Below are 21,296 nucleotides of genomic sequence, written 5' to 3'. Positions count from 1 at the left end.
GACTTGGGTGCTGTTAAAAGCATTGTTTTATATATTCACAAAAATATGGTTTGGAATTGAAACTGACATTTAAAAGGGAAGTAGAGCACAAAAGTTGGGAAAATTTGCAGTCTGACAATGTGACAGAAAAGAAAAACCCCTTTTCTGAGGAGAAATTCAAGCCTGCAGCAGAAATTTGCACTAGTAACAAGCAGTCAAATGTTAATTGCCAAGACAATGGGGAAAATATCTCCAGGGCATGTCAGAGGTCTTTGCAGCAGTTCCTCTCATCACAGACCTGGAGGCCTAGGAGGAAAAAATGGTTTCCTGGGCCAGGCCTGAGGTGGGGATGGGGGTGTGAAGAGACCTCAGGACATGGTGCCCTGCATCCCAGCTGCTTCAGCTCCAGCCATGACTAAAAGGGGCGAAAGTACAGCTCATGCTATTGCTTCAGAAGGTGCAATCCCCAAGCCTTGGCACGTGGTGCCGAGCATGCAGGTGCACAGAAATCAAGAATTGAGGTTTGGGAACTTCCACCTAGATTTCAGAGGATATATGGAAATGCCTGGATGTTCAGGCAGAGAAGTTTGCTGCAGGGCTCAACCCATCATAGAGAACGTCTGCTAGGGCAGTGAGGAAGGAAACTCTGGGGTCAGAGCCCCCACACAGAGCCCCCTCTGAGGTACTGCCTGAGGAACTGTGAGAAGACGGCTACCATTCTCCAGACCCCAAAATGGTAGATCCACCAACAGTTTACACTGTGCTCCTGGAAAAGCCACACTCAATGCCTGTCCATGAAAGCAGCCAGGAAGGGGCCTGTACCCTGCAGAGCCACAGGAGTAGAGCTTCCCAAGGCCTTTGGAGCCCACCTCTTGCATCAGTGTGAGCTGGATGTGAGACATGGAGTTAAAGATCATTTTGGAATTTTAAGGTTTAATGACTGCCCTATTGGATTTCGGGCTTGCATGGGGCCTGTGGCCCCTTTATTTTTGCCAATTTCTTCCATTTGGAATAAGTGCATCTATCCAATGTCTGTAACCCCATTGTATCTAGGAAGTAACTAACTTGCTTTTGATTTTACAGGCTCATAGGTGGAAGGGATCTGCCTTGTCTCAAATGAGGCTTTGGACTTGGACTCTTGAGTTAATGCTGGAATCAGGTATGACTTTGCAGGACTGTTAGAAGGGCATGATTGGGTTTTGAAATGTGAAATCATGAGATATGAGAGTGGTCAGGGTGAAATGATATGGTTTGGCTGTGTCTCCACCCAAATCTCATCTTGAATTGTGGTTCCCATAATCCCCATGTGTTGCAGGAGGAACCCAGTGGGAGGAAATCATGGTGGCAGTTACTCTCATGCTATTCTCATGATAGGTGAGTTCTCACAAAATCTGATGGTTTTAAAGGGGCTTTTCCCCCTTTTGCTCGGTACTTCTCCTTGCTGCTGTCATGTGAAGAAGGACATGTCTGCTTCCTCTTCTGCCATGATTGTTAGGTTTGCTGAAATGTGAGTCAGCTAAACCTCTTTATTTATAAATTACCCAGACTCAGATATGTCTTTATTAGTAGGGTGAAAACAGACTAATCAACCTCCACAGCCATGCAGAACTGTGAGTCAGTTAAATCTCTTTTCTTTATAAATTACCCAGTCTTGGGTATTTCTTCATAGGAGTGTGAGAGCAGACTAATACAAAGATAAATTTGAAATAAAAATTAAAAAGCTTTGTGTAATGATACCATCCAAAAAGTGAAAATACAGACACTATGAAAAAATATTTGTAATGCACATATCTGTCAAATGATTTGCACTGGAATTTATGAAAAACTCTTATGAATAAATATTTACGAAGGTAGACAACATAAGAAAATAAGCAAAAAGATTTGAATATATGCTTTACAAAGAAAATGTACAAATAAAAAGCACATGAAAAGATGTCAGCCTTCAACAGTCAAGTAAGTACAATGAGATGAAATACCACACACCATCCCCCAAAGCTGGCTAAAGTGAAAAAGATGGACAATACCAAGTGTCTGGGAGAGCAGATCAGAGAGAATTCTCATATATTGATAGTGAAAATGTTAAATATAATAAAACTTTGGAAAAAAAGTTTGGCAGTTGGTTATAAAGTTAAACATATACTTACCATATGATACAGCAATCCCTTACCTATTTACAAACAAAAATAAAAACATATATATATCCCCACAGTTTATACGTAAACAGTTAAAGCAGCCCCAAACTTAAGCAATCTAAGTATTTAATAAGTGAATGAATAAACAAAATGCTATGTTTCCATACAATAGAATACTTAGTAATCGAAGGGTATAAATTATTAATACATGTGACTGACTATATGGATGAATCTCAAAAAAAAAAACATCTAGACATACAAGAAGCACCTAGACACACAAGAATAGATACAATTCATTCTATATGAAATAATAGAAAAAAATGAAACAAATCAATAGACTATAGATTAGTGGGTTGTCTGGATTCAGAGTTTATAGAAGGGAGATAACTGTAAAGGATAAGAGAACTTCTTGTGCTGACTGAAATATTCTATAACTTGATTGTTGATGATAGATACTGTCTGGACAGGGCGCAGCGGGAGAGAACAAAGGCGACTAGATGGCGCATTTCCGGGTTCTTCATCACCAACTTTCCCGCGCCGGGAAAAGCACAGACCAACTGCGCAAGTGCAACATGACGTCTGATCGAGGAAACCGAAACTTACCCGGCCACGCCTACCGAGACGCCCATGGCATGCCCTTGTCCCACCCACTGCCCTCCCGCTTCTGAGCCCAGAACATAAAAGCTGCTCCCGGCAGACGCACAGCGGGAACTTCCTTGGCCCCTCCTCATATGCAGACCTAGGAACCTCGCCGGAGCGACTTCCTCGGCCTCCACCGCAGGAGGCCAGTGAACCTCGCCCTTTCTCCTTCACATTGGCTGGCTAATAAAACTTTTGTACATGGGCTGGGTGCGGTGGCTCAAGCCTGTAATCCCAGCACTTTGGGAGGCCGAGACGGGCGGATCACGAGGTCAGGAGATCGAGACCATCCTGGCTAACACGGTGAAACCCCGTCTCTACTAAAAACTACAAAAAACTAGCCGGGCGAGGTGGTGGCGCCTGTAGTCCCAGCTACCCGGGAGGCTGAGGCAGGAGAATGGCATGAACCCGGGAGGCGGAGCTTGCAGTGCGCTGAGATCCGGCCACAGCATTCCAACCTGGGTGACAGAGCAAGACTCCATCTCAAAAAAAAAAAAAATTTTGTACTTCACCTACTTGCCTCATCTCTGGTACCTGATCCGGTGGTCGCATAAAACAAATCAGATATATGAGTGTATATATTTCTCTAGAATAAGTACATTTAATTTTATGTAGAGCACACTCCAAAAAATTGACAGATTTGGGAAATACAGAATAAATACACAACCCAGCTCACACGGAATTTATATTCTAGCACTCAATTCAAAAAAAGTACTTGCAACTCTAAGGGAATAAACAGGAATATGTTTAAAATGTATGTGGGTTGCTATTGGTTATTTTTGACAAGGCATTATAGGCAAAAGACAGGCTTGGTTTTCTTTTTTAATAAAAGGTTAAGGGCAACATAATAATACAGATAGCATCTCCATCTTATGTGTATCGGCAGCATTATATATATATATATCTGTTATTAGCACTTAAGGAATTATAAATAGCATATTGTACTTATCCTTTATAGGAATTTGGATTTTATAAGTAGTGATGAAAGTAACTCAAGTAAAATTCATAAATGCTATTATCAAAGATACAAATAATATTTAAAATTATATTTACATCTATACACATGTATACCCCACTGCATGCACACGTAGGCCCCTCAAAATATTTGCTTACCTAAGACAGGTTAATCTCCACCCATTGCTTCCTTCTTCTTAGGACTCCACTCCATCAATTTTTTTCTTTTTAAATCTTTTTAGACTGGGGCTCTCACCCATACATTTAAATGAGCTCTACTTCTAGGCCGAAATACAAGGGAAACCAACAAATAAAAATGTTTCCACTTCATAGGTCCCTCTACCTACAGTGTTGTCTCTTACTTTTACCATCCAAGCTCCTCAAAGACTTGTCATCTGTTTCTTTACTTTCACCTTTCATTTACTACTCATCCTGTAAGTTCTTCCACCACTCTGTTGAAACTACTCTTGTTAGTGATACTTTTTGTTGCCACATGAAATGGTCATTTTTGCATCCTTATCTTGTTTATTCTGCAAACTTTGAAATAGTTAGCAACTCCCCTCTTTGTAAAATGCTCTGCATTTCTGGGTTTCCTACTACCTTTCGTTCCAGAGAGTTTCCTTCATCAGCTGTCTTAGCCTATCCCTTAAATGTTAAGGTCTCTCAAAGCTGAATTATTTTCTCATTCTATATATTCTCTGATCTCATCCATAGTTATACTTTCAATGACCATCTATATACGTAGGATTATATACTTACATGACTTTCAAATTCATCTACTACCAGCTTTCTCATAAGTTCCCCACCCTAGATTCAATTATTTGACAGCTCTGATCTTGCAGAGGCAGTATAAACTCATGATATCCAAAACTAAAAATTTTCAACCCAAACCATGCTTTGTGTCTTAAGTTGCCTATTTCAGTGAATTACCAAAAGCAAAAATTTGGACCCCATACAGAAAAATATATTCTCTTGCATAAAAACATACTTATATATATATATAATATCTATGTGTCACAAACACACACATGCACACACACACACACTCTCCTTTATCTATGAGCATCTACTGCTGCTCTTGTATTCCCACAAAGTCTCTGGTTTCTCTTCCCTTAATATCACTAAAAACCATCAAAATCTCTCTATTCTTACCCACGTACTTTAGTTTGGGCTACCAACATTCTCAAGTGCGTAATTAAAACAGCTGTTTAACTACATGCTACTAATATTCCCTCCCATCAATTCAATTTTTACACTTTAGCCACAGTAGTATTTCTAAAATGGAAATCTGAACAAATGTCACTTTCTAGATAATGCCTTTTAATGGCACCCAATGTTCTTTCAGACAATGTGGCAGATAAGGTCCTTTACAATCCTTCCTATGAAATACAGTCATGAAAAATTTAGCACTCTCATATAGCCTTACCCTTAACACTTATATTTTCTCAAATGAAAGATTTTAATATGCGATTCCATCTGCCTCTTTCATGCTAATCTCTCAGTTCTGACCTCACTTAGATCCCTGAACTTTGACAGAAGTCATCATTAGTCCTATAAGTCTTCCTTTACCTAATACTACAGAACTATATGCCCTTAAATGTAGTGTTGTATTACTATTCATTCTATCCTAACTTGTATGATTTTAAAATTATATCATCTGTTCTAGTGCTTACTAGAAGAACTATATCTCACTCCCTCTCTGTTACATTCCTATAACCAAGCCAAGTGCCATGTCATACAAAAGTCCCTCATTAAATAAGGAGGAGAGAGGGACTGAGATACACTAAGAAATATATTGGTCTTTGTCCCTGGTTCCTGGCACAGAGATCCTAAAGCCTTGGAATTTTCAGGGTGATAAGAGTGTCTGTAGTAGCTTTGAGATCAGCATGAGGGCTATCATCAGAAAAACTGAGACATGAATAAAGGGTTGAAACTTTCAGCCTCATCCCTCCAGCATCCAATGGCTTAACAAGTTACATCTATGTAATGAAACTCCTAAATGAAGGGGTTCAGAAAGCTTCTGCGTTGCTGAATACATAGAAGTGCTGGGAGAGTGGCCGGTGTCATGATCAGAGAGAGCATGGCTCCTTCCCTCCCCATAACTTGTCCTGTGTATTTCTTCCATCTGTCCATTCCTGAGTTGTATCCTTTATGATAAACCAAGAAGCATAAGTAAAATGTTTCCCTGAGTTCTGTGAGCCATTCTAGCAAATTATCAAACTGGAAGGGGAGATCAGTTGTAGAAATTCATAACTCTGTAGTCAAGTCAGAGGAAAGTGTGGGTAACCTGGGGACCCAATACTTGCAACTGGCATCTGAAGTGAGGTCAGTCTGGAACTGAGTTGTTAAACTTGTGAAGTTGAATGTTAACTTTGGTGAGTTAGTGTCAGAATGGAATTGAATTGTAGAATACCGATTTGGTGTCCAGGAAGTTGGAGAACTGGTTGTTGATTCAGAAAACTCCTACATATCTGGTGTCAAAAGTGTGAGTTGAAACAATACAGAGGAAGAAAAGGTTGGTCTAGTATTCATATACAACAGTGACACCAAAGTAAATTTTGTAAAAAGTAAAGGTTCTTTGACAAGACAACATATGAAATACCAGTAACAAACTTTTCTTCTAAAGACTAAAAATTAGAAAACCTAAATCCCAGCCCTGGTTCTGATACGAGCTATACAAATGGTCTTAGCTAAGAATTACTAAGATAATGCAGCCAATAAACACCCACAGAATATGCCAAGTTCTAATCTAAGCACTATGCAAATCTGATGTCATAAAATACATGTAACAGTACTATGAGGTAGTAATTACTTGTGTATCTCATCCACGGAGGACAAAAATGATGCACAGAGAGATTAAGAGACTTGCCCTAAGTGACAAAGCCAGGGATCAATTCATACAGTCTGACTCTAGACTGCATGCTTCTAATTACTCTGCTTTAGAATTAACTTAAAAATTCTTATTCTGAAAAAGGGAGAGAGACAGAGAGCAAGAAACAGAAAAGGTTGAACTAAATGATTCCTAAGGAACCATACAGCTACTAGATTTGGACTTTTCTCAAAAACATTTCTGTTGTTGTTAAACTTAATGTACTAATTTCATTTCAAATGGTATCTTCAGAAATATAATTTGAAAAACAAATGTGGAGTCACTATTTCTATATCTTACATGATTTTATTAATACATACTAATCAAATCTCCCTTTTGCTTTTTTTTTTTTTTCTTTGAGATGGAGTCTCGCTCTTTCGCCCAGGCTGGAGTGGAGTGGAGCAGCGCGATCTGGGTCATTGCAAGCTCCGCCTCCCGCGTTCACACCATTCTCCTGCCTCAGCCTCCCGAGTAGCTGAGACTACAGGTGCCCGCCACCACGCCCAGCTAACTTTTTGTATTTTTAGTACAGATCGGGCTTTCACCCTATTAGCGAGGATAGTTCAATCTCCTGGCCTCGTGATCTGCCCGCCTTGGCTTCCCAAAGTGCTGGGATTATAGGCGTGAGGCACCACAAAGACTAATCTTTGCTTTTTAAGCCCACTTTATCATACCGAACTGCTTATAACCCTATAAATGTCCTGTGGTGTTCCTCACCAAGTATTTCCAATCAATAAACAGGGGATATCTTTCCATTTCCTTGGGTCATTTTAAATTTCTTTCAGCCATGTTTTGTAGTTTATAGAATACAAGTTTCTTATCACCTTAAACTTACTCCTATCTTTTATTCTTTTAGATACTATTGTAAATGATATTGCTTTCTTAACTTCCTCTCCAATTTGTCATTTCTGGTGTGTAGAAACACACTGATTTTCATGTATTAACCTTTTAATCTGTAACTTGGCTGAATCATTTTAATAACTCCATAATAGGCCACTTTTGACAAGGCATTATAAGAAAAAGACAAGCTCAACACCGAATTCATAGAAAAAGGAAAATTCTCAAGCATCAAATCAAAGGAAATAGAAAAGTACAGAAATTTGAAGACTTGCATGCACAACCACTTAAAAACAACTAAGGAGGCTTTCAGCAACAAATACCAGCTACATCTGGCCTTGCAGCAAGTAGTAAACTAAGTGTGTTAGCCACACTAACTATGTGTGTAAAAACTCAATAAAGTGCCCCCAAGCAGAGATAAAGCTCTGGCTGTTTTAGGCTATATGGTTTAGGGAAAAGAGACCACAAGATTTCTTCTACCCTGGTTTGATAAAATGAATATATCTCTGCAATAAAATAGAAGGAGAGACAGACAAATATGAGGTTCAAAGCATATAAACATATTAAATCTAGAAAGTGGTTCTCTAACTTTACAAAGGCAGGCTAGTAAAAACAATTTTTTTCATAAAGAAAAAAAAATAGCAAGTAGTTCTCTAAAACAACTGTGGATATGGCCTTAACAATGCTGACTACTATAAAAGACAAGATACCAAAGGAATCGGTACCCTTAACTGTAACTATTTGCTACCTAAAACGACCCCTGGGATCCCAGTATTTTGTAGACAGGAAGCAGGTTCAGAAATGGTATAATCTTCAAAATTCATTTGAAATATAGTCAACAAAGATACTAGAAAATAAAAAAACCAACAAAACCACAAGGAGCAACATACTAGGAACCCGGTCAAAAAACTCTGAAAAGATAATCATGGTAAATAAAAGAGCAATCCCTACTCGTGGGCAAAGGCTCTTGTTTAATCTATCCAGTGAGATTTTAAAATTGTTATTTACTAGTGACAGCTGTGTGAGTCTGATTTTTCACCTTTCCTATTGCGAATGTTTACAGTAAACACCCTGCCTTTGTCTCACCACTGTATACTAGGCATGTTAGGAAAAAACAATTTAGATTGTAGTTCTACTTCTTCAGGTCGAAAGGGACCATATCTGGACCTGATAATGTAGAGACTGCAGCACACTATTCCCCTCCTATTACCCAGAGTTCCTGGACTTTTGAGCTTGAGGCCCCAGCTGAATGGAACTTTCAGATTTTCTCCCAAGAGGACAAGATATGTTAATTTGCCTCTGAATATTTGGTGAACAAAAGAAAAGAATGTGGTATATTTGTGCTATTCACTAAGTATTTCCAGTTCTCTCCCTTCTAAGTTCATAGTAGGCTCTCACTCTCTGGCCCCATTACGATTAGGTGGAACCATGTGGATATAAATTGAAATCGAATGTGTCATTTCCAGGCCAGAGTATTTAATTACAGATACAAATCTAACACGGCTCTATTTCACGTCAAAATTATATCAGGTAATGTTCCACGTTGGAATTACACTATCAGCTGAGTTCCGAGGGTGAGGACAACATGAGACAGGGCCCCAAGACAGACCTCAATGAGTATGTAGCATGAGTAAAATATAAACTTTTGCTATTTGAAGCCAGAGAGTTTAGGGCATAACCAAGTCTATCTCGGCTAATATATGACTCATGCTGTTTCTATCCATTCTTAAAGTTTTATATTTCATATCCCCTGACAGCCTGGTACTTCACTACCTAAAACAGTATAATTATATTTGTGTATTTCTCTGTGTATTTCCTCTTCCAAGCCACTTACTAAAATGACATTGGAAAATATTTAATAGAACTGACCCCAATCTTGGGAATAGGGTGGTTCATTTATAATCTCCATTTAAATTCTACTCCTAATTTTATTTCTTAATTCTTAGTAAATTTTCTTCCAGTGATATAACACAGATGCTCTATATGAAGTCAATTTAATTTTCACATACCAAATTTTATATCTTTGAGAAATATTACTAGGAAATTCTTACATACATTATTTATGCTATGACCCATCTATAAATCTTCTTCAGCTGCTTTGTTTAATGAAAAGCAGCTAATAATTTGAGCTAAGATATTAAATCAAGAAAAGAAAAAATTTGAACAGAAAAACTCAAATAGAAGCCAATTCCTGTGTAAAATGAAAGGTAACATAAACATACATAAGTGATTTAAAAATTCAAATATTATTTATAAATCTTATCTCACTAAAAATCATTTACTTGCTATAATGCATTAATGGATATCTCTTTGCTTCTGTTATTTGGAGAATATATTATAACCCATAAATTAACACAAGAATAATCATTAATGTGGGGGAGAAGCACATATTTCGGGTCTTTCGTTCTATTTTGAGTCTGTCATAAAATTCTCAATCTTTGAGTTTACATAAGCATATTTTTTCTCCAAAATATACCAAGGAAAGTAAATGGAATGGAACTGAATAAACAGTTATAGAGCTCTCAGGGGAGAGAGTCAGGAGAAAAGTATAAATATATAATGGATGTGCACTTTTATTACCTGAGCATTTAGCAACTCCTCACACTTGTGTGCCTGTTTCTCAATTGCAGAAATGTACTGTTTTTCAATAGCTTCTACTTGTTGCTTAACTGAAGACTGCAGTAGTGCCTAAAAACAAGCAAAAAAATCATTTGGATCACAGACAAAACTTGGAATCTACTGTTGGCATGAGAATATTTTTGACAGTTGTACATACTGTAATATGATAGTCTCCTAAATTACAAAATATGTATTTGTTAATACTGAAGCACACTTATATATAACATTACTTTCAGCTTTTGCTTTTATATTTTCCTATTGCCAAGATAACAGTTTTTTGGCTCAGACGTTCCTTCCACACATCTTCTCCTTAAAAAGGCCAAGTCATAGAAGATGATAGAGAGGGTGAGTAGTTCTGTTAAATACAAATTTGGTTCAGTGAAGACCACACAGGATGAAGAGTGTATGAAAGCTGCTGAAAAAAAAGAAATAAAAAAAAAGAGAGAAAAGGAAAAAAAAAGCCAGACATATTTCACTGGCTGACAAAACTCCACATCCTCTCGGCACACTGTAATATCCCATGGGCCAAGCATGATCTTCAAGACCACAAGTCAAGTAAAAGCAGATGGAAACTTTGAGCAACTTCAAACATAAAAGAACTGCCCCCCCCAGAAAGTTCACGCTCCTAATGTGAAAAGGTATAAGTCAAAGTACGTAAGTCAGAGTCTCAAGGCAGTATGCATAAAAAGTAATAAAATTTGGGAGACTGGGCACATTTCATTGGATACTGTAAATGCTGCAACTCAGGTCAGATAAATATAAAGATATTACCACTGTTTCAAGGAAAACCAAATCAGCATTTGATGATGTTCCACCCACTCACTTCCTTATTAGAGATGCTTAGAATATTATCATCTTTTTTCTTTCCCACTGTTTAGTTTTGTATGTTATATCAACAAGTTCTCAGTAATATCTTTCATGCTATTTGTAAACTCTAAATCATTCTATAAGAACTATGGCAAATATTCTATTTTTAAATGTCTGTTTAAATAATAAACTACTCATAACCAAAATAATAAGTTGAAACAGACACATCTTATAGAAAACAGACCATTGGCACATTCACCAAGAAAAAAAAAATCAGCCAAATCTCTTAATCTCTGTTATGAAAATAGATTTACTTGATTGAAAACACTACGCAATAATATGCTGGATAAATAGGCATGTATTTTTAAAAGCTGAGACAAAAATATTTGTAAAACTTCTAAGTAAGTCTTGAATTTTCAAATAACTAACTTTCTTGCGCAAAAGTAAGACTCTGATGATGCTACTATTCCTACAATTCAGTATTCGTCACTATGAAGCTGCAAAATTAGTAGCAAATTAATAAAGGAAAATGAAGCTCTGAGTTTTATCAAAATATAAGGAAAATGCTTACTAGAATTGCTTTAGCCCTTGATTTACAGTGCCTTCCAAAGATTCCACAGTGATTAATTTATGTAAGGCAAAAAAGTTTAATCCTTTTAAACTGTGACTAGATGATATGAATCTAGTTTACCTGTGTGGAAACATACTATTTGTTGGGATTTTAGAAAAGTTAAAAAATAATATAATTATAAACAATTTCCTTAGAATAATCACAGCATCTTTTGTAAAGAGAAAAAAATGTCATTATATTTGGGGACTTGGGATATTATAGAATCATTTTGCTTAACAGAAAGAACTGCATTCACTTCCCTATTTGCCATGGTTCCAAATAATCCCACACTTTAAATATTCAACATTTAAATACTCAATATTCAACTGCAATTTGTAGTATATTATATCCTTTGGAGGACAGGTGAGTTAATAAAATAAAATAATATTCTCACTCCATAATTAAGAAACACAATTTGAATAGGGTAGTCTTCCTCTAGGGATTGATTTGTGTACCATATACTCATTCTCCTTGAAATGTCAAGGAGGATAATGAGTAAAATAAGAGCCAAAGATGTGACAAGGGAGCATAAAGGAAATTTATGCAAGAGTAACTGGCCTCTTACACATTTCAAATGTCTCATCTTAGCCCCATTCAGTCATTTAAATCCATGGATCAACAAAAGGCCCACAATGGTAGGTACATAATGATTTTTTCAAAAGTCTTCCACATTGTGCTCAGTCTGAAGTTGAAGACAATCATTCCCTTGATAATCACACACTGTAGGTATATGCTGGATGCCTATCAGAGAAAGAAAGTTGCCCCAACCCTGGTGACCTGTTAGACTCACTATTATACACAAAGAACATTCAAAGATAAGAATAGCTGTTCCTTGTATATTCTGGATATTAGTCCTTTGAATCATATGGTGAAGATTTTCTCCCATTCTGCGGGTTGTCTGTTTACTCTGCTGACTGTTCCTTTGGCCATGCAAAAGCTCCTTAGTTTAATTTTCTGCCTATTTATCTTTGTTTTTACTGCATTTGCTTTTGGGTTCTTAGTCATGAAATCCTTGCCTAAGCCAATGCCTAGAAGGGTTTCTTCAATGTTATCTTCTAGAATTTTTATAGTTTCAGGTCTTAGATTTAAGTCCTTGATCCATCTTCAGTTGATTTTTGTATAAAGTGCGAGATGAGGATTCAGTTTCAATCTCCTAGATGTGCCTTGCCAATTATGCCAGCACCATTTGTTGAATAGGGTGTCCTTTCTCCATTTTATGTTTTTGTTTGCTTTCTCCAAAGGTAGTATTTTGATGGAAATTGGGTTGAATTTGTAGACTGTTTTTGGCAGTATGGTCATTTTCACAATATTGATTCTACCGTTCCATGAGCATGGGATGTATTTCCATTTGTTTATCTACGATTTCTTTCAGCAGTATTTTGTAGTTTTCCTTATAGACATCTTTAGACACCTTGGTTAGGTATATTCCTAAGTATTTTATGTTTTTGCAGCTATTGTAAAAGGGGCTGAGTTCTTGATTTGATTCTCAGTTTGGTTGCTGTTGGTGTATCGCAGAGCTACTGATTTGTGTACATTAACTTTGAATCCTGAAACTTTGATGAATTAATTTATCAGTTCTAGGAGCTTTTTGGAGAAGCCTTTAGGGTTTACTAGGTATACAATCATTAACATCAGCAAAGAGCAACAGTTTGACTTCCTCTTTACCAATTTGGATGCCCTTTATTTCTTTCTATTGTCTGATTGCTCTGGCTAGGACTTACATTAGCAAGAAAAAAATAAACAATCCCATCAAAAAGTGGGTTAAGGACATGAATAGACAATTCTCAAAAGAAGGTATACAAATGAAGCATACGAAAAAAATGCTCAACATCACTAATGATCAGGGAAATGCAAATCAAAACGACAATGCGATACCACCTTACTCCTGCGAGAATGGCCATAACCAAAAAACCAAAAAAAAAAAAAAAATAGATGTTGAAAGGGATGTGGTGAAAAGTGAACACTATTACACTGCTGGTGGGAATGTAAACTAGTACAACCACTATGGAAAACAGTGTGGAGATTCCTTAAAAAACTAGAAGTAGAAATATCATTTGATCCAGCAATACCACTACCGGGTATGCACCCAGAGGAAAAGAAGTCATTATATGAAAAAGATACTTGAACACACATGTTTATAGCAAAACAATTCGCTATTGCAAAAATGTGGAACCAGTCCATATGGCCATCAATCAGCAAGTGGATAAAGAAACTGTGGTATAAATAGATGATGGAATAGTACTCAGCCATAAAAAGGAATGAATTAATGGCATTCACAGCAACCCAATGGGACTGAAGACTATTGTTCTAAGTGAAGAAACCCAGAAATGGAAAACCAAACATCATATGTTCTCACTTATAAGTGGAAGCTAAGCTATGAGGTTGCAAAGGCATAACAATGACACAATGGACTTCCCTATTTGCCATGGGACTTGGGGGAAAGGGTAGGAAGGGGGTGAGGGATAAAAGTCTACAAGTTGGGTTCAGTGCATACTGCTCAGGTGACGGATGCACCAAAATCTCACAAATCACCACTAAAGAACTTACTCTTGTAACCAAATATCACTTTTTTCCCCCAAAACCTATGGAAATAAAAAATTAAAAACAAAACTAAGAATAGCTGGAGTACTGAAGCTGGAGTTAAGAGTAGAGCTAAATGATTAGGCAAGAAGGCAGGTGTCAGGTATTAAAAGAACTTGTGTGACAACAAGGAGTTTAAGCATTGGTCCTACTGCTCAACACTGTGATGACTAGTGCCATAATCCAAGCAAACAAGGTAATTTCCAAAGCTGCCCCTACTACTAGATTAAGCACTGTGGATACACAAATATACACTGATACTAGCCACATGCCTTTATAACTTGCTCTATGATTATATAACTGAATATTTATCTTCCAGTTTAATGTATCATAATACACAAAGACTCCTTTACGTTTCTCATATCTCATAATACAATCTTAACATATGCTGACTTATTGTCTTCTTCTGTTAACTATCTCTACAGATACCCAAGACAAAGAGGACTTCCTTGAGCTTAAAAAGAGGCCTTCCTTGAGTCTATACAACATTTAAAAAAGATATATGAAAGAATAATTTCATTTCTATTTTCAACTATTTAAACACCCATAAACATTAAGACTCTCACAGTATATACAGATAGAAATGCCAAGATACATACCAACATATTCTATATTGAAAAGAATGCTATCAAGGGCAGAAAATGTTTTGTTGATTTTGAACATATTTACGTCTTAGCCACAGCTGTATCAGAGATTTATAGTATTATCCAAGAGGATTTAATTCACTAAGCTTAAGGAAAACTATCACACTTTAAGAATAATTTTTAGGCTGAGCAGAGTGGCTCACACCTGTAATCCCAGTACTTTGGGAGGCCGAGGCGGACAGATCACGCTGTCAGCAATTTCAGACCAGCCTGACTAACATGATGAAACCCTGTCTCCACTAACAATACAAAAATCAGCGGGGCATCATGGTGTGCACCTGTAATCCCAGCTACTCAGGAGGCTGAGGCAGGAGAATCGCTTGAACCCAGGAGGCGGAGGTTACAGTGAGCTGAGATCATGCTGTTGACCTCCACCCTGGGTGACAAGAGCAAGACTCCATCTCAAAAATAAAGGAAAAAAGAATACATTTTAAAGTGTTAAAAAATTTGTAGATCTCTTAATACAGGAACTATAACTTCATGAACAGCTTTTTACAGACTGCCTTGTACATAACCAGCCCATGTAATAGTTACTTGGTAAGTGATGATCCCTGTGTGAAAACTGATATTACATAAATATATACTATCAACAGTACCAATATTTATTAAAAAGTTCACTAAGCTTCAAGTTATAACTACCAAGACAAAGTCACCAAAATTGTTACCAAGTCCATTTGGTACCGACTACAGATCTCAATTTTTAAAGTTACTATCTAAGACAAGAAATATTCATTTTTTTTACCCCATGAGCTCAATTGTGAGCAAACAGTGTGAAGGACTATAAATTCTGGGAAGGAAAAGTATGCTATAAACACATAAAAAACAAAAGTATTAAGTCAAAAACCATGCCACACCACCCCAACTGTTAATACATGTGAGAATTAGATGTGTATTTCTTTAGTGGAACTGATTGCATGCTGGAATTTGAATGATATAAGTATAGCCAGAGTAGACTACTGCAACCCAGACTACAGTCCATTGTCACAACAAATCCACAGATTTCTCCTCCCTTGATATAGCCCCATTGTTACAGATCTGATTCCGGCCTCATCAAATTAAATGATTGTCCAGATTTGCAAAGCAGATGTGTCTAAGGAACAAGGTCTTCAAAATATTAATATCATCTTTGTACTGATTATGTGACCATAAAGGAATCCTACATAGATAATTGTAAGCAACAATAATTAGATTATATTGAAAGTCACAAAATAATCTTATCTAACAAACCATTAAGTCATACTTTACAAATGGAGAACAATATAAAGATATGGTGCAAGCAGGAAGAAAAATGTATAACAAATATAATCTATCAACTAGAATTTATGACCTAGGAGAACAGGAATCTGTGTTTAACTCACTGATATACACAATGCACCTACAACAGTGCCTGACACATAGAAGATATATAACGAATACATTGAGTAACTAAATAAATGAATCATGATTTAGGCAAGCCTGGTTATTTGTCCCTTCATCCAGAAATTATTAAAACTTTCATGTTCATTAGACCTGTAATTATACACTTAGTTTAGCTTATTGAGGACAGTAGTATATACAAAATAATCATAAAGTATCATCTGAAATCAACAACAATTTTGCCTTTCTTGGAAAAATATCACAAATTGTTATTTAAACATCTATTTTTTCTATCTTTTAAAAAATGTATTTCTATTACTTCTTCTGTTTTCTCATTTTTAACTAAAAATAATATGAGCAAAACTGAAAGGTATCTGCCAAATGAATAAGCTAATGCTACGAAGAGATATTTTCATTTTTTTTTTTTTTTTCTGGCACAGTCCTTTTTTTAATCAAAATATTACTTCAAGTTGTGTAAGGATATTAAATTGTGAGCATGTCTTATAATATTCCCTCAAAATTGCAAACAAATCATAAGTTTATTATTCAAAAAAGAGAGCCTACTTGACTGAGGTACATTTGTAAAAATGATGAATCTCAGTCGTTTTACAGAACCATTCATCTATTTTTCCTCCATGAACTTTACATATCTGCCTTACAAATGAAAACAGACACTGTGGTTAATAAATGTGCCCAAAATCACATGAAAAGACACAGTGGCACAAAAAATTCAGTTCTACCCCTTTGTTTCCATTTGTCTTAGCTTTTCTAGCCCAGTAAAGCAGATTTCTCTTTTCGTGAACTAAGCAGCTATTTCATTTTTATCACTCAACTATTCATTTATTATTCATTTAGTCAATAAATATTTTCCTAAACACTGTTCTAGGTACTGGAAAAATACCAAAGACACTCAAATGCTATTAAAATTTTCTCCATTAATGGACAATGTATAAGAATGAAAATATGTAGCATTGATTTTTGTGGGCTACACATATGCATGGAAGTTAGAAACTGATAATTCATGCACCATGCATGAATTTTTTGTATATGCTCTAGAATTAAAGATAATGCAATTATTCTCTCTGGTAGTGAAAGAGTTAATCCTAATAAGAACTACATGAGTTTATGTTTTTACATGTCCTTACAAGCAGTACTATAAATATACTTACTATCAGTAATAATTATATACTTAATGCAAGTACATCTATGAAGTAATAATTACTTGAACTTCATCTGGACACTTTGTCTATTAATATACATTTCTTCTACAATACTTACATTCTCCATTTTATGATGAAGAGACTGGTAAAAAAAAAAAAAAAAGACTATGAAAACGAAGAAATAGTATCAAAATGATGGCAAATGACTAGATTTGGCTCTGAATGCTGCTCTTGGTTACCAACTTGTCTTAATCCCCAATGGCTCTTGGCTTAATTGAATATATCTTTAGCCAATTTGGAGGTCTAAAACTTCAATGTATAGCTTTGTTTGCTTATAATTCAGGAGAATAAACTGAGAGCTTGATTTAATTCATGCATACACACAAATACACACATATCCATGTATTTTAAAAGAGCTTCAGATCAGTGAGCCAATAATCTCTGAGGTACATGGTTGTATTAGAGGAGAAACATTAGGCATCTCTGAAAACAGTATTTAGATATTTCAGAAAATTTTGTTGGAATATAAAAGAAATAATATGAGTAAAATTTATCATCAAAAGGTGATCTAAAAGTTCAATGTAAAATTCTTTGTAATTCTCTAGTACAAACACTTCCATTTAGATTTAAAAATTGCATTTACTCAAATCTGGATCCAAATTCAAGTCCAGGGTCATGGTCTCCTGTGGCCCAGTCTGGCAGAAGTTAGGCAACATTCAGACTCTGTGAACTCAACCTTTGGGAAGAATGAAGGTACATGTTTCTCAAGAGTAAATTATCGTTGTCTGAAGAGTGATAGCGATGGAAACTATTACCTAAAATTTTGGAAAAACTGAATTAAGAAACAAACAAGTTCTCCCTTCCTTTTTCCTTAATTTAAAAAAGGAGGAGAAGTAGTAAGGTCAAGTTGAGGCTGCTGAAAATTTATCCTGCTACAGATCTGAAGCATATGGAATTGCAATGAATCTCAGATTTTTCTGTGTATTTGAATTACAGTGCAGTAGTCGTATACAATTCAAAAAGGAAAATGTTAACTTATGGGTGTAGATCTAACATGAAAATTGAATACAGTCTAGCCATGTTATAAAGTGCCTTGGAGGCTGTGAAAGCCAAAGAAAATCTTCAGGACACAGGGAATCATTCCTGTTGGCCTCGTTGTTAAGGGAATTTAGTAACATAAGAGTTGTTACCTCAAACACCACAAAAGTCTCCCAGTGAAAATTTCTTTTGTGCCATGGACAACACATTAAAATTAAGAAGTTTCTAAAATTAAGTACAGCACAGAGATTCTGCATGTCTGCCTTCCAGCTACTTTAACCTTCTGAAAGGCTGCCATATGGATATCCCTCTCCCTCAGATGCCACATTATTCCTTGTGACTTGAATAAGAACTACAGTTTCAGTTAAAAAAAAAAAAAAAAAGGAAAAGAAAAAAAGAATTCTGACCGAAATAACCTCTTCATAATCATTCATACAATTAAGTAGAGCACCTAGGTATTAATACAGTAAAGGCCTACGCATCTCATTTTCTGTAATATAAAATCACTGATCATGGGAAGAAATAAACTCATCTAGATGTCTAAAATATTTGTTTTAAATACATATGAATTAACTTTGCAAGGAGGTGGTATACTCTTTTGAAGGGAGCCCTGAATCAAGCCTTAAATGATGTGGCTTTTATTTACAACTCCTCTTCTGCTGGTTACATGTGTTCCATCAAGGCACCATGTTTCTCTGTGTATCAGATTCCTCATTTCATCTCATGTATAAGGAGAAGAAGAGTTTCTTCTCTGCCAGTGATGAAGGCATTCAGACAAATTATGACACTTAACTTTTTTTTTACATTAATGGTGAAATCCTGTATTCTGACAGTTTGTTGTTTGAGAGTTAAATTACCTACTTTTTATGAAATAGGAAATTCATGTTCTGTGGATTCAACCTAGGATCAACATTATTGTTTTAATTACTAGGTTTATGACGATTAAAATAAATTTTTTAAAATATTATAAATATTTTACAATTAGTATCTTCCTCCAAATTAATTCAGTTCCATTCATAAAATATAGATCTCAAAGATTAGAACTTTTCCTCATACTGAAAAGTCATCAAGAAAGAGATTAGAGGTTTGATTTAAATCAATTTTATTACAGCAAACATGTTAAGACTAAATTTTGAGTCAGACTAGATTTTGAGACTAAGAGAATAAGTTTGTGAACTTAGATAACACGTATAAATACTTCTATTAGTTCTTTCTCAGTTTAAAGTTATCACTAATACATGACAGATGTGGTTACATTAAGGGTTAATAAAAATGTTTAAAATCCATTAGTTTGGGCATCAAAAAATTAGAAGAGATGTCATCCCCAGAAGAGATACAGGGCCAGAGGTCCCCTGCAGTTCCAAGCTCTAGCTTGACTGTGAGTTGAGAAGAAGCCTCAGAGGAAGGGACAAAGTCATCCAAGTGGCTCAGGGGAATTATTACTATGGTAACTGATATGGAAATACCTCACTATAATAAAATGGCACCAAGTAGTGCTTGCTGATTTAACAACAGCTCAGACTGGGTGGTTATAAAATTACCAAAAAAAAATGGCTACATGAATATCCTACTAAAACAACAAAATACAGTAACCTTTGAATTTGATGATCTGAGTAAAATGAACTAAATCAGACTATGGATTATTTCTCAAATGGAATTCCTCTCTGATTGCTATAAAGCAATTTGACAGTCAAATTACCAAAAATCAGAAATGTAACAATTTTATGCATATTATCCCATCTCTGGAAAAGACAAAGGAAAAAGAGAGATGCCAAAATATCAATGGGAGCAAAATTAATTTTTGTAATACACAGTTCTGTATCTTTTGAATTTTGAATTCAGTGCATATGTTTCCACGACAAAAATATGATACTTTGATAAGGCAAATTATTATATCCCCTAATAATTTACCCTTGGTATAAAATCAATATTCTCATAAATCAAGTTTCCCAAAGTTGATTACCTAGAATGTAGGGATTAAAATCAAAACCTCCATTTTAATATTAGATTGCAATCAGAAACAAAACAGACATGTTAAAATGCTATTCTCCCTCACATTAATTATTACATCTCTGCTTTTCTTTTCAGTATGTTTTATAGTTCAGAATAAATAATAAATTTTCCATTCTCAATACCTATTCAAATCAGAAAGAAATTTAAAAATCAAAAGTAAACTTTTATAGACCAACATCTTTACAAATAGTTTTTGTGTACATACCCTTATTTGGACTTAGAAATTTTAATGAGCGTAAGCATGTCTCAATTTCATCAGTTTATCTCCCTTGCCTATAACAACTATAGTGTGTGGCCTTTCGCAAACGGAAATATTGGTGGCTAATAAATAAAAATAAATCTGTAGTACACACATATGTATTTTCCTACAGTATAATTAGGTAGTGTTTTTCTCTAATATTGAAAATGCTTGAATCTAGATAGACCTTACTGATAATTCAGTTCATTAGAAGAATGACAGATTAAAAACTAAATAATTGATATATCATGTGGATTAAAATTGTTAAAGAAATATGCCCTTTACAAATGCTACTGTATAATCAGTCCTCCAGCATTACTGTTGGAGATAGAACCCTATTGAACAAGCTTAGAAATAGATTCAAAAAAAACTTTCAACTGCATCAGAACAGGTCAAATCTCAACAGATCAAAATGAATAAATAATCACATTATGGACCTTGGAAGACACTAATGATATAGTAGCCTAAATTTTTTATGATAATGAGCAGAAATCTGTAATTAATCAATATTTTGATAGAATGAGACTGACATTGCTACAACATTCAGATCTGAGCAACATTAGTCACAAATATTAACCTGATGTAGTATAAAAAAGAAAAGTTCATTTTAGTAGGTGAAAAATAATTGAGGGAAAAGGCAGTTCTCACATGTCTAAAAACAACTAAGTTCTAGGGTACATTTGCACAACGTGCAGGTTTGATACAGAGGTATACATGTGCCATGTTGGAGCTGCACCCATCAACTTGTCAGTTACATCAGGTATTTCTCCTAATGCTATCCCTCCCCTAGCCCCCAGCCCCCAACAGGCCCTGGTGTCTGA

At 35.6% G+C, this 21,296-nt stretch overlaps 1 protein-coding gene across 8 annotated transcripts in view; it reads right to left on the bottom strand.

The window, feature by feature from the left end:
- The window catches only part of CCDC91 (coiled-coil domain containing 91), a 363,292-nt gene that overhangs the window by 153,190 nt on the left and 188,806 nt on the right, over nucleotides 1–21,296 (bottom strand). For 6 of the 8 annotated variants that reach the window (XM_026457081.1, XM_026457082.1, XM_026457083.1 and 3 more), the window contains one exon: nucleotides 9,991–10,098. The exons of the other annotated variants lie outside the window; for them this stretch is intronic. In XM_026457081.1, coding sequence (XP_026312866.1) covers nucleotides 9,991–10,098 — 108 coding nt within the window. The remainder of the gene's footprint in view (nucleotides 1–9,990; nucleotides 10,099–21,296) is intronic. 8 annotated transcript variants of the gene reach the window in all.

Source organism: Piliocolobus tephrosceles, chromosome 10 (assembly GCF_002776525.5).
Source record: "Piliocolobus tephrosceles isolate RC106 chromosome 10, ASM277652v3, whole genome shotgun sequence".
NCBI lineage: Eukaryota > Metazoa > Chordata > Mammalia > Primates > Cercopithecidae > Piliocolobus > Piliocolobus tephrosceles.
This window is presented reverse-complemented; position numbering and strand designations above follow the sequence as displayed.